At 40.8% G+C, this 14,339-nt stretch overlaps 1 protein-coding gene across 1 annotated transcript in view; it reads right to left on the bottom strand.

Moving 5' to 3' along the window:
* Positions 1-3,379: 3,379 nt before the first annotated feature.
* GALK2 (galactokinase 2) overlaps positions 3,380-14,339 on the bottom strand; it is a 47,172-nt gene continuing 36,212 nt past the window's right edge. The window contains exons 9-10 of the mRNA XM_063169752.1: positions 11,178-11,379; positions 3,380-3,860 (exon numbers count right to left, since the gene is read on the bottom strand). Of these exons, the coding sequence (XP_063025822.1) occupies positions 3,653-3,860; positions 11,178-11,379 (410 nt within the window). The 3' untranslated portion in view covers positions 3,380-3,652. The remainder of the gene's footprint in view (positions 3,861-11,177; positions 11,380-14,339) is intronic.

Below are 14,339 nucleotides of genomic sequence, written 5' to 3'. Positions count from 1 at the left end.
TGTTATGTAAGTAATTATTATATATTAGGTTGCCATATGTCTGTGTGTGTGCTGTGTCCAAGACAGCAAACGTCAAATGCATGGTCCTGATCCCCTCCTGTCGAGTGAATGGTAAAATTGCTCTCGTGCTATTTCAGAGGATGAGCATGTTCCTGTGTGAGATACACAGTCAGCAAGTGCAGTGATGAAGACATACATGTCAGTGGGATTACCCTAATACAGGGTATTAATATGGCACCAGGCAATGATGCTGCACCCAGATGTCTAACAGTGTCTCCATTCCAGATCCTTTTTGGAAGTGTTTAGAGCCCATTTACTGCACGCTAAGATTAAACTCCTGATTGAATGAATTACAGTCAGGCCTAAGATAAAATTACACTCCACGGATAATCATAGCTTGTGCGAACCTTTATTGGGTGCAGGGGGTAACAAAGGATGAGGAAACGCCTGAGGCACTTAAGGACTGAGGCAGAGAAGGCATTAATAGTAAGAGCAGTTGTTCTCAGAGTACCAAACCCCCTGAGCTGGAGGAGAGGGACAGGGATCAGAATGAAGCACCTGTAATCCAAGGGGAGATTGTCAGTGACTTCACTGCCACTTGACTTCCACACTCACAAGTTTCTGGGGCTGGATGGATCCACCCAAGGGAACCGAGAGACCTGGTGGAAGGGCTCACTGGGCCATTCCATCATTGATCAGCAGTTTCACCAGAGGAGGTTTAGATTGGATATTTGGAAAAAGTTCTTCATGGCAAGGATTGTGAAGCACTGAAACAGCCTGCCCAGGGCAGTGGTGGTGATCCCTGGAGGGATTTAAAAGATGTGTTGATGTGGCACTTGGGGACAGGGTTTGTGGTGCACTTGTCAGTGCTGGCTCAATGGTTGGACTTGATGGTCTTAGAGGTCTTCTCCAACCTAAACAATTCTATGATCTGATTTACCAATCAGCATTACTCTAGCTATAGAAGAGATTTTTAAAAGGTAGTCAGGAAAAGCCACTAAAAATACAGACCTGGAAAACCTTGCTTAGGCAATATGCTCACGAGCTGCTGCTCTAGACTTAGACATTTTCATCAAAATCTTCTTGCTTTATTGTTAGAGATACTTGTAATACCTTTGCCCCTTCTCGTTGTCATGCTCTGATCACTGGAGAGTTTTACCATTATGTAGAAACAGGTCTTTAAAGGTTTAAAAAGCAAGCAAAACAAAATCCCAAAAACATTTTTTGTTCATTTAAAAAGAAACGTTTACTTCCTGTATATAGTCAGTCAATAAAAATGTCTGAGTGCCTTTTTCATATGAATTGAATTCTGTAGGTTTTTCCATGGAAATTAGGTTTAAATTTTACTTGGAAAGAGATTCATCAGAAGTTTAGAACTTTTGGTTTTATTCTTTTATACTGTCTTCCTTTTATATCTGGTTTCCTTTTCTTTGTTTATGAGAATATAATTTATAAGATTCATTGTCAGAAAAATTTTGAAATGTGCTGCAGCCTGTGTGTTGTGGGGAAGATCCTATGACTTTGTGTGTCTTGCTCAGTTTAAAAAAGAAGAAGAAAAAAACCCCATAATATATTTTTATTCTGCTCATATGCTGATTACTGTTTCCATTAATCCAGCTGAACTGAAGTTTTATGCAAATATCTTACTAAGGGACTGGTATTTACTGTATTCTGCTCCATTTTTATGACAGGATTATAAATAGGAACTCACTGGAGTAAGCTCAGGATTGTATTTTGTTAGGCAGTTGGTAACAAAGCAATAACAATATTTTCTTTAAAATATCAGTGGTTATTTTACACATTGTTGAAGATACTTATCTGATTTTTTTTACTTTTGGGGGTCCTATAACTACAGGTTTATTTGAATGCACAGTATATCTACTACATTACAAATTGGTTATAAGGTAATAAATTTCCAAGATGGCAATAGGGAATGTTTAAGATCAGCCCATTGTATTATTCTGCCAATTGTTCAGAACTGTTTCCCCTCTCCCTCACTTTCCTCTTCTCACATGCATCCTTGTAACTGTCCTGCCTCCAAATCATCCTTTCCTCTCCCCACCTTGTGCCCAGAGCCCATCCTTTTCCTCTTGAGTGTTTGATTTACTTGAGCCAAGCATTCTCTTCCATTCTTCCTGGTTTTCAGAAATAAGAGATCTTCTCTACTGCTATGACATTCCCCTCTGAGGTTCCTGAAAAGATCTGGTAGTTTGCATTGGCTGTCGTTCATCTGCTGTGCTCAGATTTGGCAGTGTCTTCTCACAGAATGAGGAGCTTCTGAGAATTTGGGTTTGGCCTGAATTAGCATGGGTAATGTACAGAAAATTTGAGAGATCTCTAATTTGATGCAGACTTCTGGACATTAACTTGTGCTTAGCATCACAAAAACGTGCCCAGGGCCAACTCTTGCTGTGTCTTTTATGGCTGCAAGGGCTGTGACACAACCAAATCTCCTCTTTGGTTTTCTTTGGAGAGAGCAGAGAAGTGGAAGTTTGTGCAAGAGAGAGGCCACAGGAGCCTGACTTTCCCTTTGGGAGCAGGGTTAGGACATCTTTGGGGGATCCTAATGTACAGTGCCCTTTCTGCAATCAGAACTATTTCTCCTGCTGAGGAGGCAGGTTATGAACTGTGGTTCTGTACTGCCAGAGCAGTTGTAGGAGATGGCAGGAGCAGACAGTGGTAGCAAGGTCAGAATTTGTCAGTAATGTCAATGACAGTTTCCCTACCTAGGACTTACTTTTGCCTAGTACAACTCAGTAAAGTCTCTCATTAATTATTCCTTCTACATTTTAATTGTTCTTTTACATGGTCAGCAGATCGTATTTAGTCCTTTATAATAGTTTTGCATAAAATGAAAATGTTCTATGATGTAGATGCACAGCTGGGACTCAAGCATGAGAGTTTGGTGTTTGGATCACTCAAAATCCATTGGCTTCATTATTTGCTCATTCACTTAAGTTGTCACATCATACAGCTCATGAATAGCATTCATTTTTGTTGAAACTTTCATACCTTCACAAAGACACTAAGAAATATCCCTAGGAGAAAAGTCCTACTCAACATAATGTATTCCTAATGCTTTACTTGGCCTGCAGGTGCTCCTCCAATATTATCATTAATTACAACAGCAATTATCCTACTTGTGGAGAAAAAAAAAAAATTCAAATGTTTAGCAAGGCCCTTCCAATTTTTTTAGTGCTTCAATTTAATCTTCCTTATTTATAGAACACTCAAAAAAACCCCCAATGCCCAGGACCTGAAGAGGAAAAGCACTGAACAGCCCTGCAAACACTGCAAGGTACCCTCCCTCCACTGAGGCAGCTCATTGCACACCTCATCTCTCTTTTAATACAGTAATGGGAAAAGAAGAGAGAGACACTGTAACAAATCATCATCTTTATTTCAATTTCAGTTTTCCCTATCATTAGGTTTTAGTAAATCAATGTTTATACTGAAAGATATATTTAATATGGGGGAAAAAAGACTTTTATAATCAAAGAGTTTACTTTTAATTGCTTCTTCAGAAATACATTTTGATAATAGCAACTGCTCATTACAATACAAACCAGAAAAAAGCATTCATGTACTGTGGCATGGGAAGTACTGCCAGTTCTACATGCTCTACATAGTTTCTTTAAAATTTTTACGTTCTTTAGGCCTCAACAAAAACCAAAGCTCCTCTTCCAGGTTTGGTAGCAAACAGGCTGTTATTCTCCCCTGCTAACCTTTGGCCATCCGTTTGGTAATAAGCTTTTTTTACATTTTTTAGGAAAGTGTTCAGCTTGTCAGTAGGCACCATTGACACAGTGCAGCCACCCCATCCAGCTCCAGTCAGACGTGACCCAATGGCCCCAAATTGCCTAAAAGAAAATAACAGGGGAAAAAATCATGTAAAATAAACCAAAAAGAGGTACTTTGTCATATATAAATTTTTATAGAAAACTCAGATGTGTTTTGAGTATTCCCATGTCATCAGACTTTTCTGATGTTCACTTCCTTTTATGTACCACTACAGAAATTTGCAGTTACCCTTTTGGACCTAAGAAAAGTACTGATGCCTTAAACTGCAATATAGTAATTTCTGTCAGCTCCAAAAGTCCCCTTGTTTTCTAAAGCTTCAGCATCAGCTGTTTTTAGGATCACAGCACAGCTGAGATGAAGAAAGCAGGAGAAGAAAGGAATTGTGTTAGCAACATTCATAAGACATCAGAAGTGAAAACAGAAATACATGACAAAAATAACAAAAGAGGGTTCATAAACTAATTGCACAGGATGTAGGCATGCAAGCCATTTTCTAATGTGGCAAAGACAAATAGCTCTATTCTTCCAGGACAGATCTAAACCATGCTGAAGATTCACAGGCTTCTGCATGACTACTGAGCATGCCAGTCAAGAAAAGGAGAGTTCAGAGACTCTCAAAAAGTCATAGAGTCACTGCACTCTGTATAAATAAACTCACATAAACTTGTGTTTGTGCTGAATGGACATAGGTGAGTATCTCTCTTTAGAGGAACCTCAAGAACTTAAGACTGACAGCAGTAGAGGTAAAGTATGAATGTAGTCCCAAAAACAAAAAAAATGCTCTTAATGAGGAGTGTGAACAGAAAGAACAATGACAAATAAATGACATGCAAAATATAAACCATTCCCAGCCTCAAGACACTGGCCTGCTAGAAATGTCCTAGAGCAAATCCCATGCTGTTACACTGCAAGACTCAGATGCCATCTCATTAGAATTTAGCACTGTTTTCAATAGTTTGCTTACCTGTGTTCCTGATCTTTACTTGGAAAAAGTAGGAAAAGACCATGTAATGAGTTACTTTGGGGCTTTTCTAACTTAATGAGAACAGAACCAGTCAGATTTAGAAAACTCTTCTGAAATCTTATTCTTGTGGGAGATCTAATCTGACTTACAAACAAATACTTTTGATTTGTTTCCAATTGCCATGTATAGAGAGATTCACCAGCCCTAGAATATGTTAGAGGGAGAGACAATATCATGTGACTAGCATTGGAAAATGACAGCTTATTTAGAATGGGCTGTTGTAATTCTTCATGTGTGCATTTTATGTTAAATGAATCTGGTGTAGTGCTGGGTTAGTAGAGGTTTAGGTCATATTTCAAGCAAGTACTTGCATATGTGTTTGATTCTAAACACACATCTCTTCTTGAACAGAAACACTTTCTTCAGTGTGTCTGTGTGGTGCCACCCTTCATATTGACTCGATTTTATGTTCATTCTGCATTTCCTGTTGATGTTTTATTTTACTTATTGTTATTCCTGTAAGCCACTCATTCTCTGATGCAATTTTGGTAGTTTCTGGTCCATGGAGCAACCTCCTAAAATGAGCAGGACCCAATCCAGTATCAGTTGCAATCAATAAGGATATTCCCATTGACTTTATAAGGCCCAATCCACTTTTCAGTGTCCGTTAAATCAATTGTCTGTACTCATTTTGTCTGTTACCTCAGACAGAACTTCGTATTTCAGATGGTGTCTGGCTTTTATTTTGGTAGGCAACCAAAATCCCTTCAGAATTGTTCTGACCCTTTTATTGATTTCATAATTCTCTGTGGTCATGCTCATGCCTCATTTTTACTGAGTCATTTTCGAATACTTAGTAGAAATAAAGCATAAAGTAGACAGAAAATATGCCTGTTGCAGAGCTGAAGTCACTGTGTTTCAAAATACTGTGGCTTAACAGTGTCAAATGTGGTGATAGCAGCCACCTGGGGCTGCTGAGGAACCTGATGGGCAGTGCTGCACCATCTGAAAACCAGGTACCTGGTACTACGTGGATCCAGGAGGGAGCACCTAATTCTATGTCTGCAGGAGATGTGGTGCCTGGGAGGTTTCTAGATCAAACACAAGGAAGTTCTCTTTGGAACAGGTCTGAAACTGCCTCATTAAAGTTTTAATCAGTTCAGTACTAAGCTGGACCCCTCTGGTAAAGTGGGATTCCTGGCCAGACACTCCTCTTGTGCACTGGGATCTTTTGGAGAGGAGTCTGAGCAGACAATCCTGTGGATGGGGAGCTGCCCCACGCAGTGGGAGCTGTGGGTTTCATGTGTTTCATGCTGGGCTGTGCTGCAGCGAGCAGGGTGCTGGGGCTGGACTCCAGGGCTGGGGCACTCAGCCCCCAGTCCCAGGGTCTGGCCTTTGCTTCTGCAAATGTTTGTGTATCTTTTTCCAGTCTTCACTGGACATAAAGAGAATTAGCTTATGGGGGTGTAAATGAGTAAAAATATGAGTAGTGCAGCAAAGGAAAGAAGAATAAAAGAATAAAAGAAGGGAGTAAATAGGAAATCCCACAGTTTGGTATATGGAAACAGTGGGCAAGACATGGTTGTAGTCCATTTTAAAAATAACTGTGCTTTTAAGAGGTAAAAAACCCCCAGAGCAATATTGTTAATTTGAAATACTTAAAATTATGAAGTAGCTTTTCAGAAGGCATGGAGTTGACACGGTAAGATTGAAATCTATAAATGGAGAGGATTGTGCTTATTCTGCTTTGTAATTTAGTTTGCATTTGGATAGCATCTTTAACTGTTTCTGGCTTTGTTGAAATTTCAAATTATGCCATGACTGCAGGCTCTGCTGCTTTAAGAAAATCACCAGTAGAAATGGTAAGAGTCTTGACAAAATGCAGGATTGTGTTTGCTATCATAATGTACCTGGATGTAATGTACAATCTGTATCTTTTAAAAGTGGTCAGAGAGGATTCATCTGTCTGTCATGTAAGAGGCATGGCTGGGAACACAAAAATTATCAGGATTTATAGCACCAAAAGATGGAGAGTAAGAAAATGAAAGTAAGTTATGTGCAACACTAAGGACTGAGAGATTTTCAAGAGTACCTAACTTACTCAGGAGCTCACATCAGATTTTTTGTCCCTTAACTGTTTAGTAATCTGCTGTGTTACCTGCTTTAGAAGACTAACAGGTAAACCAGCTGCTAAGAGCATGAGGAGAGTTAGAGAAAGCACAAGTCTTCAATCTTTGCAAAGTGAAAAAAACAACTGACCAACTCGTGGTTACAGTTTTCAGCACTACAAACCACAGCAAGTATGGATCCCTTTCTTTCTTGGCAGAGGTTATACACTAAAACATAAAGATCTAGGCAAAAGAGAAAACATCTGGATATGCAGATTATTCTTCACAGTTTAAACCTTGTAAGGAGAGAGCAGCAGTAGACTCAGGCAATTCTGTGGAATGTATTTTTGGAAAAGCTTTTGAAAGTTACAGGGCGGCTGTATATCATTGTGAGTAAAGAATGTAATTTATGTAGTTCCTGACCATTTCTATAATCACATCAGCCAAGTCTTCCTGGAGTGACTAGTGATTTTATGTTCTTTAGGTTTTTTAATGTACAACTTAAGAAAAGTTAAGACTTTTTTCCCAAAAATTAGATGGTGGCTTAAGCTGCATTCATCCAGAAGAGCTATACACTTTTAGAAATCTAATTACTGAATCAGAAAAAGATTTAATACTAAAATTCTAGAGAAGAAAGATGCATTTCTTAGGAAATATTCTTGATGGGACAAGACTGCAAAGAATAATGAACAAACAATTTACTTTTTTCTGTGCAAAGAATACAATAAAAAAAACCTAGATGAAATAATTTTAATATATAAATTTGAAATAATTCCATCTGAATGACACTCCACTGTGGTACTTAGCTCTGCCATCATATACTGTGGGCTCTTCTGCTGGTAAATCAGAAATCTGATGTTACATGGGCATACACATCACTTTTTTCCTTTACTGTTTATATTTTGCTCCCTGGAACTGAAATGCTCTGATGAATTTTAATTTAATTTAGAAAAAATCCTAAATGCTGCTTTCCTTTTGGTGCTGTGGCTGTGCTCCTGCCCGCCAGCCAGTGTCCCCCTGCCTGAGCTGGCTGGAGCTGTGTCACCATGGAAGCACAGAGCTCAGCACAAATGGGGGACACAATTTCCATTCCTGTGCTGAGCTTCCTGCTGCCAGAGGCCGTCACTGCCATGCTCACTGCTTTACTGGGACATGGCACAGGTAACTCTGTGTCTGCTGGAACATGGCACAGGTAACTCTGTGTCTGCTGGAACGTGGCACAGGTAACTCTGTGTATAGTGGAACATGACACAGGTAACTCTGTGTATAATGGAACATGGCACAGGTAACTCTGTGTATAATGGAACATGGCACAGGTAACTCTGTGTCTGCTGGAACGTGGCACAGGTAACTCTGTGTCTGCTGGGACATGGCACAGGTAACTCTGTGTATAGTGGAACATGGCACAGGTAACTCTGTGTATAGTGGAACATGGCACAGGTAACTCTGTGTATAGTGGAACATGGCACAGGTAACTCTGTGTATAATGGAACATGGCACAGGTAACTCTGTGTATAATGGAACATGGCACAGGTAACTCTGTGTCTGCTGGAACGTGGCACAGGTAACTCTGTGTATACTGGGACATGGCACAGGTAACTCTGTGTATAATGGAACATGGCACAGGTAACTCTGTGTATAATGGAACATGGCACAGGTAACTCTGTGTATACTGGGACATGGCACAGGTAACTCTGTGTATAATGGAACATGGCACAGGTAACTCTGTGTATAGTGGAACATGGCACAGGTAACTCTGTGTCTGCTGGAACATGGCACAGGTAACTCCACACTGCAGAGCACATCTGGCCAGGCTGTACCTGCTTGTTGTCCCCTGCCCAGGGCAGGACAGTTTCCTCCCAGCTTTCCTGAGAACAGGCCTTGTCAGAATGGGTTCCTCAGATCTGCCAGGTGCATTCATTGGATGGCACTGACTGAGGCACCAGCTCTGGGCAGTTACTGTATCAAAAGCAATGCAGATGTTACTGTAAGGCTCCTGCCCTGCCAGTGGTGCCTCAGAACAAGCAATACCAATGCCTTGCACAGGATCAAGACTTCGTTGCCCAAGATCTTTGATCCTTCAGTAGAGCTCAGTCTCTGTCTCCAGCTGGCCCTGGAGATGGTTCTCCCCTCTCACACTCAGATCAGCAGTTCCCTTTGAGCAGCTGGGGTAACTCTGGTGGAACTGTCCTGCTGAGTGACTGTCACAGCTTATTGTATGATGTGGTCACTATGTGATACAATAAACTGAACACAGTCTGGGAGTTACACCCTGGACTGGGTCCCAAGAGAAGAATCAAAACTTGTTCTGCTCAGTTGCTATCAGTCTGTCCAGTGGCTATCAGGCTGCTTTGTGTTTTAGCACAAAAGAGCACGTGTATCCCACATGCAAAATAATCTCTCAATGTCCAGAAGTCTTCTGTTCAGTTTTTAGGTTTGTACATTTCTGTCTCAGAAAGACATTTTGACTTGCACACATTCCATCTTGTCTGCAAAACAAATCAGACCCACCTAAATAATCATGTTTCATACTCTATTGATTTACAAACCTGATAAATGGGTACTGCAATTTAAAAAATCCATGAGTGCAGAAAAAAAATAATACAGTAAATTGCATGCTTGTAAAATTGATATTTTCATTCTAAGCCAGACTAATTTCTAAAGGTGGTAAGGTATTAATTATTTAATTTTTTAAACTTCAAATTGAAACTGTTTATTTTCTTCAAGACTGAAAAGATGTAGAGAGAGGATGGGATATCTGCTTCTAAAAGACAGTGAAACAACATTTCTTGACCCAGGCCTGGAAACATTTGTGTCACCCCACATTTCCCTTCTGGCAGGGCAATAATGCTCTGGCTTAGGGCAGTTTCCCAAACTAAGCATACCCTTCTCCAAGGAGAAGAAGGAACAATTAGGGGCACAAGTTAGGAGGGTGGCATCACCAGGGGGCCATTATGGGACTGTGGGGAGCAGGTGGGACAGGGTGGTTGGAGCAGAGGCAGGGATAGCCCAGCTGGGCAACTGTTTATTTCCCCAGCCACTGTTAAAATGATCACCAACCACTAAATTCCTTCTATAGGCACTGGATTTAGATGAAAGGTAGTCTGTCCTGTGATTAAATATACCAGAAAAAGAGAAATAAGGAAGGACTGAAATGTATCCATTGTTTGATGCTGACCCTGCTGGAGGGATGAAATGCTGTGTAGGATGTGAGTACTAAGTGTTTGTTTTTACTTTGTGGATTAACACACGATTGTACCAGATCTGATTGTCCCCTGTAGCTGAGCCATGGAAACAACAGCCTGTGTATGGAGAGAAGAGAAGGGACAAAATGGCACTCAGAGAATGTACTTCAGAATTGAGATTGTTTCCTCACCACCAAACTGAGTTAGGAAGGGATCACAGCTGAAAGATTAATGCTGAGGCAGAGATGGGGACTTAATTATATGTGGAAAGCTCAAACAGCACAGAGAGAAGCAGAGTGTCAACCCCTGTAACAGCACACTTATTTCTTAAACAGTGAAATGCTGTCCAACCTATCTGATACCCTGGACAACTTATTTTTTAATTGAAAAAATGCAAATGGCATTTCACTACATTTCATTATAAATCCAAGACAACCTAAGATTGTAGAACAGCTCATTTTTTCCCTGGAACTCCTGTGGCAGCAGTACTGAAATGGTTAAGAAACATGAGAAATGTAGATTTAGATTAGCTATTGGAAAGAAATTCTTTCATATGAGAGTTGTGAGGCACTGGAATAGGTTGCCCAGAGAAACTGGATGCCCCATCCCTGGAAGTGTCCAAGGCCAGTTTGGATGGGGCTCTGAGCAGCCTGGTCTGGTGCAAGGTGTCCCTGCCCATGGCAGAGGAGTTGGAACATGATGATCTTTAAGGACCCTTCCAACCCAAATCATTCTATGGTGCTGTAATTCTAAGAAATAGAGAAAAAGTAGCAGTTCAGATAGAACAAGTAAGATGATGTTTTAAGAAAACTACTTATGACTTCTTTTGCAACTTAAAAAAGAGTAGCCAACAGTCTAACGTAACACTTGTGACGATGAGTCAGTCCAAAAGCAAAATCTGTAATAAAGCCATAAACCGTGGCTTTCATCTGAAAGTATTACACAGATGTCAGCAGGGAAACAATTGACCATGTAATGTCGCTGCAGGAGATTAATTTTGTAAGAAGAGACAAGAATACTTTCATTTTAAGATTGCAATAGCCAAGGATGTGATGTTTTCTCCTCAATTCGAACCGTATTCTCCACAGGCGATTACTCTTCCTTGTGGTCACAACTTACAGGCAGATGTCGACCAGGCGGTCCAGTTCAGGACAGCTGCACTCATACATCTCCCTGCAGCTGATATGGCTCTGCTTCATTAATTCTCCCAGCAGCTGGAGTGCATTGGCAGGTGCTTCACTGCAAATCTTCTGGAATTCCAGCACTCTGGCAGCCTCACTGTACACGTGCTTTGCACGCTGGTATAACTTAAAGGTGGAAACTACACAAAAAGAAAATTGCATTATTATTTGCTACAAAAGCAACATACAAAAACATAATAGAATTGTGGGGTTTTAGCAATTTATCCTTTATATGAGAACTCGCTAGGCTGAAAGTCTTCTGCAAAAGTTCTCCTACATCTTCTTTCAAAGCCCTAATAAAACATAATGTTTAGAGGTTATCAAAATGCAATGTACACATCTTTTTTCATTTTGACAGCTTCATGCACATGCTCTGGTTATTTCCTGTGCCACTGAACAGGCTCAGTCTCTCCTCTTACTTTGCAGAGGCAAGGCAGAAGCTTAAGGGTTGGCAGTGACAGCATTAGGGCATTAATCTAAAGCTCTCAGGTTTTCAAATAGCAGCAGAACACAGGCAGAATATCAGCAGAACACCTGGAGGGTCCCCAGTGCCCTGCAGGCAGCTGTCAGCCAGCACCTGCTGGCCCAGGGCCTTGTGTGTGGCTGCTCCAGGCCAAATCTGCAGCAACTGTGGAACTGTGCAGATGGACCTTTACTTGGAAAAAAACAACCACCAAACCACAAAAAACACCACCCAATTTTTCTCAACAATGCAGGCTCACTGTGACTGTAGTTAATACTGGATTAAAGGTACCATGAAGAGAACAGGTGCTTTCACTTTGGTTTTCAGGGTTCACTTTTGGTACAGGTTACTTGCCAGTGTCAGTGCTGCCTGTGTGAATGTGAAGAGATGCCAAGCCCAGACAGGTTAGTACTGACCTACTAAGATCAAAGACTAGTGCAAGGATTTTGGCTAAATTTTTTCTGTTGTGCCATGAAAAAGCAATTCTGCTGGGAAGGGTCAGGGGGGTGCCCAAACCTGTGTGGCCGTCAGCGTAGAGACCTCCACCAAGCCTGAATAATGGGGCACAAAAAGGAAGGAAATGGCTGTGGTTAAAGACACCACAAGCCACCCATATTTACAGGAAGGTTTGGTTTGCAACTAATATTTGAGAATTGATCTGCTGTTCCCAAGGTCGTGCTGTAGTCCATTGTTTTCCTCTCCCAATATAGTTCTGTTTGCTTTAATACCATGGCTACTATTTAGGAAGTATTGTTCACCAGAAGCATGCATGACATAATTTAATTTATGACTTAATTGGTTTGTGTGAGCTGTTTGGGTGGTAAATATTAATGGACTTTAACCTCTATATGGAGCATCTACTGCACTGTTTCCTTATTTTAGCACAGCAAAGCCTTGCTAGAGCACTTCAGAACATCCTTCATCTTCTTTTTTTTCTGCATGTAAATTCTCCTTTAGAGTGAAGTTTCTCTCTCAATTCAACTCCTGGTGTCTCTTGCTTTCTAAAATGGCTGATAAAACTCTCAAATAGAGGTAAAAGGAGAAGCAAGACCAGCCCTGTATTTAAAATAGAACTTGCTGTCTGACCCAGTCCCACAGAGTTCCTACTTGGCTGTTCTGTGGAGACTGCCAAGTTCTGGAACCACTTCTGACATTTTAAGTAATCTAGATTTGCAAATACATGTAGAAATCTTCCTTGAAAGACTGGAAATAAAATTAGGTTCAGTATGAAGTCTCTCGTGTTGAACACTCCAGGCAACAATCCTTACAAACTGAAACTTCATCAGCACCTCTATAATGCCTTTTTTTTCTCCACAGTATTTCACAACTGTAAATGCTGAAAATAGTGCTGAGACAGAACTAGTCTAAAATGAGACAGAAACATTTAACATAGCAATGTTCTGCTACTGCTGATATTGCTTCTGCTCCTATTTATTTTGTAATTCAATACAGCCTGCTACTGAGAAACCCTGTGCTGTTTGTCTTGTGAACAGGCCTTCTGAAAGCATTTCAAACTAGGACAGAAATGAGAAAATTGAGTGCCCCCCAGTACCATGGACTTGAGAGTATGACACGGGAAGAGCATATTTTAGTTTCTGATTTCGTTGCTGCTGGAGTTAGTTGCACTGTGTTTTGCAAAGTGGTGCCTCTATTTTGAACGCTGAAGAAAGGCAGCTTGGCCTATTTTTAAGGATGGTTTCTCTTTAAATATTCTTTTCTTATGAGGCATTGTTTTAGAGCAAGGAGATTTCTAAATGTGCATTCGTTTAGGGAATATCTAAAGTTGCGTGAGAGATTGCCATAGCTCACACTCTCTTGTAAATCACCATAGAACAGTAGTAACCCAAAGAATGAACTGAAAACATGTCTGGTTTCAATTGTCAGGCCACAGACTTGCCAAAGGCTGTGATTGATTCGGAGACCACCCTTTGGTAGAGCAGTGCTCTACTGGCCAGATTACCTTAAAACCTCTGGGGTTGTGTTGTGCTCGTCATGATGGGAATTGGCAACCACAATGGGCTCTTGGCTCTGGCTGTGAGCCAGGGGACCTGAGCTGTGTCCTGTGTCCTGGGCTGTCTCCTCTCTCTGGGAGAGCCTCAGTGGAGGGGGGAATTTGCTACCTTGACACAGCTTCCTCTGGCTCCTTCCAGGCAGCAGAGAGTGCTGTGTGTTATTTGCAGACTCCTTTGCTGATGTTTACCAAATGAGTACCGGTTAAGGGCTGGGATCCTGGCATTAGCTATGGGTCTGTTATAGGCAGCATTTTATTTCCAAAAAATTATGTTTGTGTTTAAAAATTTTTGTTATAGCTTGCTTTTCTTCTCAGGCAGTTTTCTTTTCAGGCAAAAATTATCTTCAGGATAGCAAACAGCTCGATACTCTCTAAGTCTTATTCTAAAATAATGATATGATTCACGCATTTTCAGCTTTCAACACCAAATGCCTCTGATAATACAGAAACTTTCTTCTATGTCTTCTGTTTGGATGGGCAGTCCAAACAAACCCTCTTTACCTAACTGAAGATAGAGTACAGATGATATTTCTAAAAGTCGCATCTATATTGGAATCTGTTTGCTGCATCACAGCTTGTATATGAGCTCCATTGATTTCCTAAGCCATACTCACTCATTTGCTAAG

This window comes from Melospiza melodia, chromosome 15 (genome assembly GCF_035770615.1).
Source record: "Melospiza melodia melodia isolate bMelMel2 chromosome 15, bMelMel2.pri, whole genome shotgun sequence".
NCBI classification, from domain to species: domain Eukaryota; kingdom Metazoa; phylum Chordata; class Aves; order Passeriformes; family Passerellidae; genus Melospiza; species Melospiza melodia.
The sequence above is the reverse complement of the archived record's forward strand: the minus strand, read 5'-3'. Positions and strand labels throughout refer to the sequence as shown.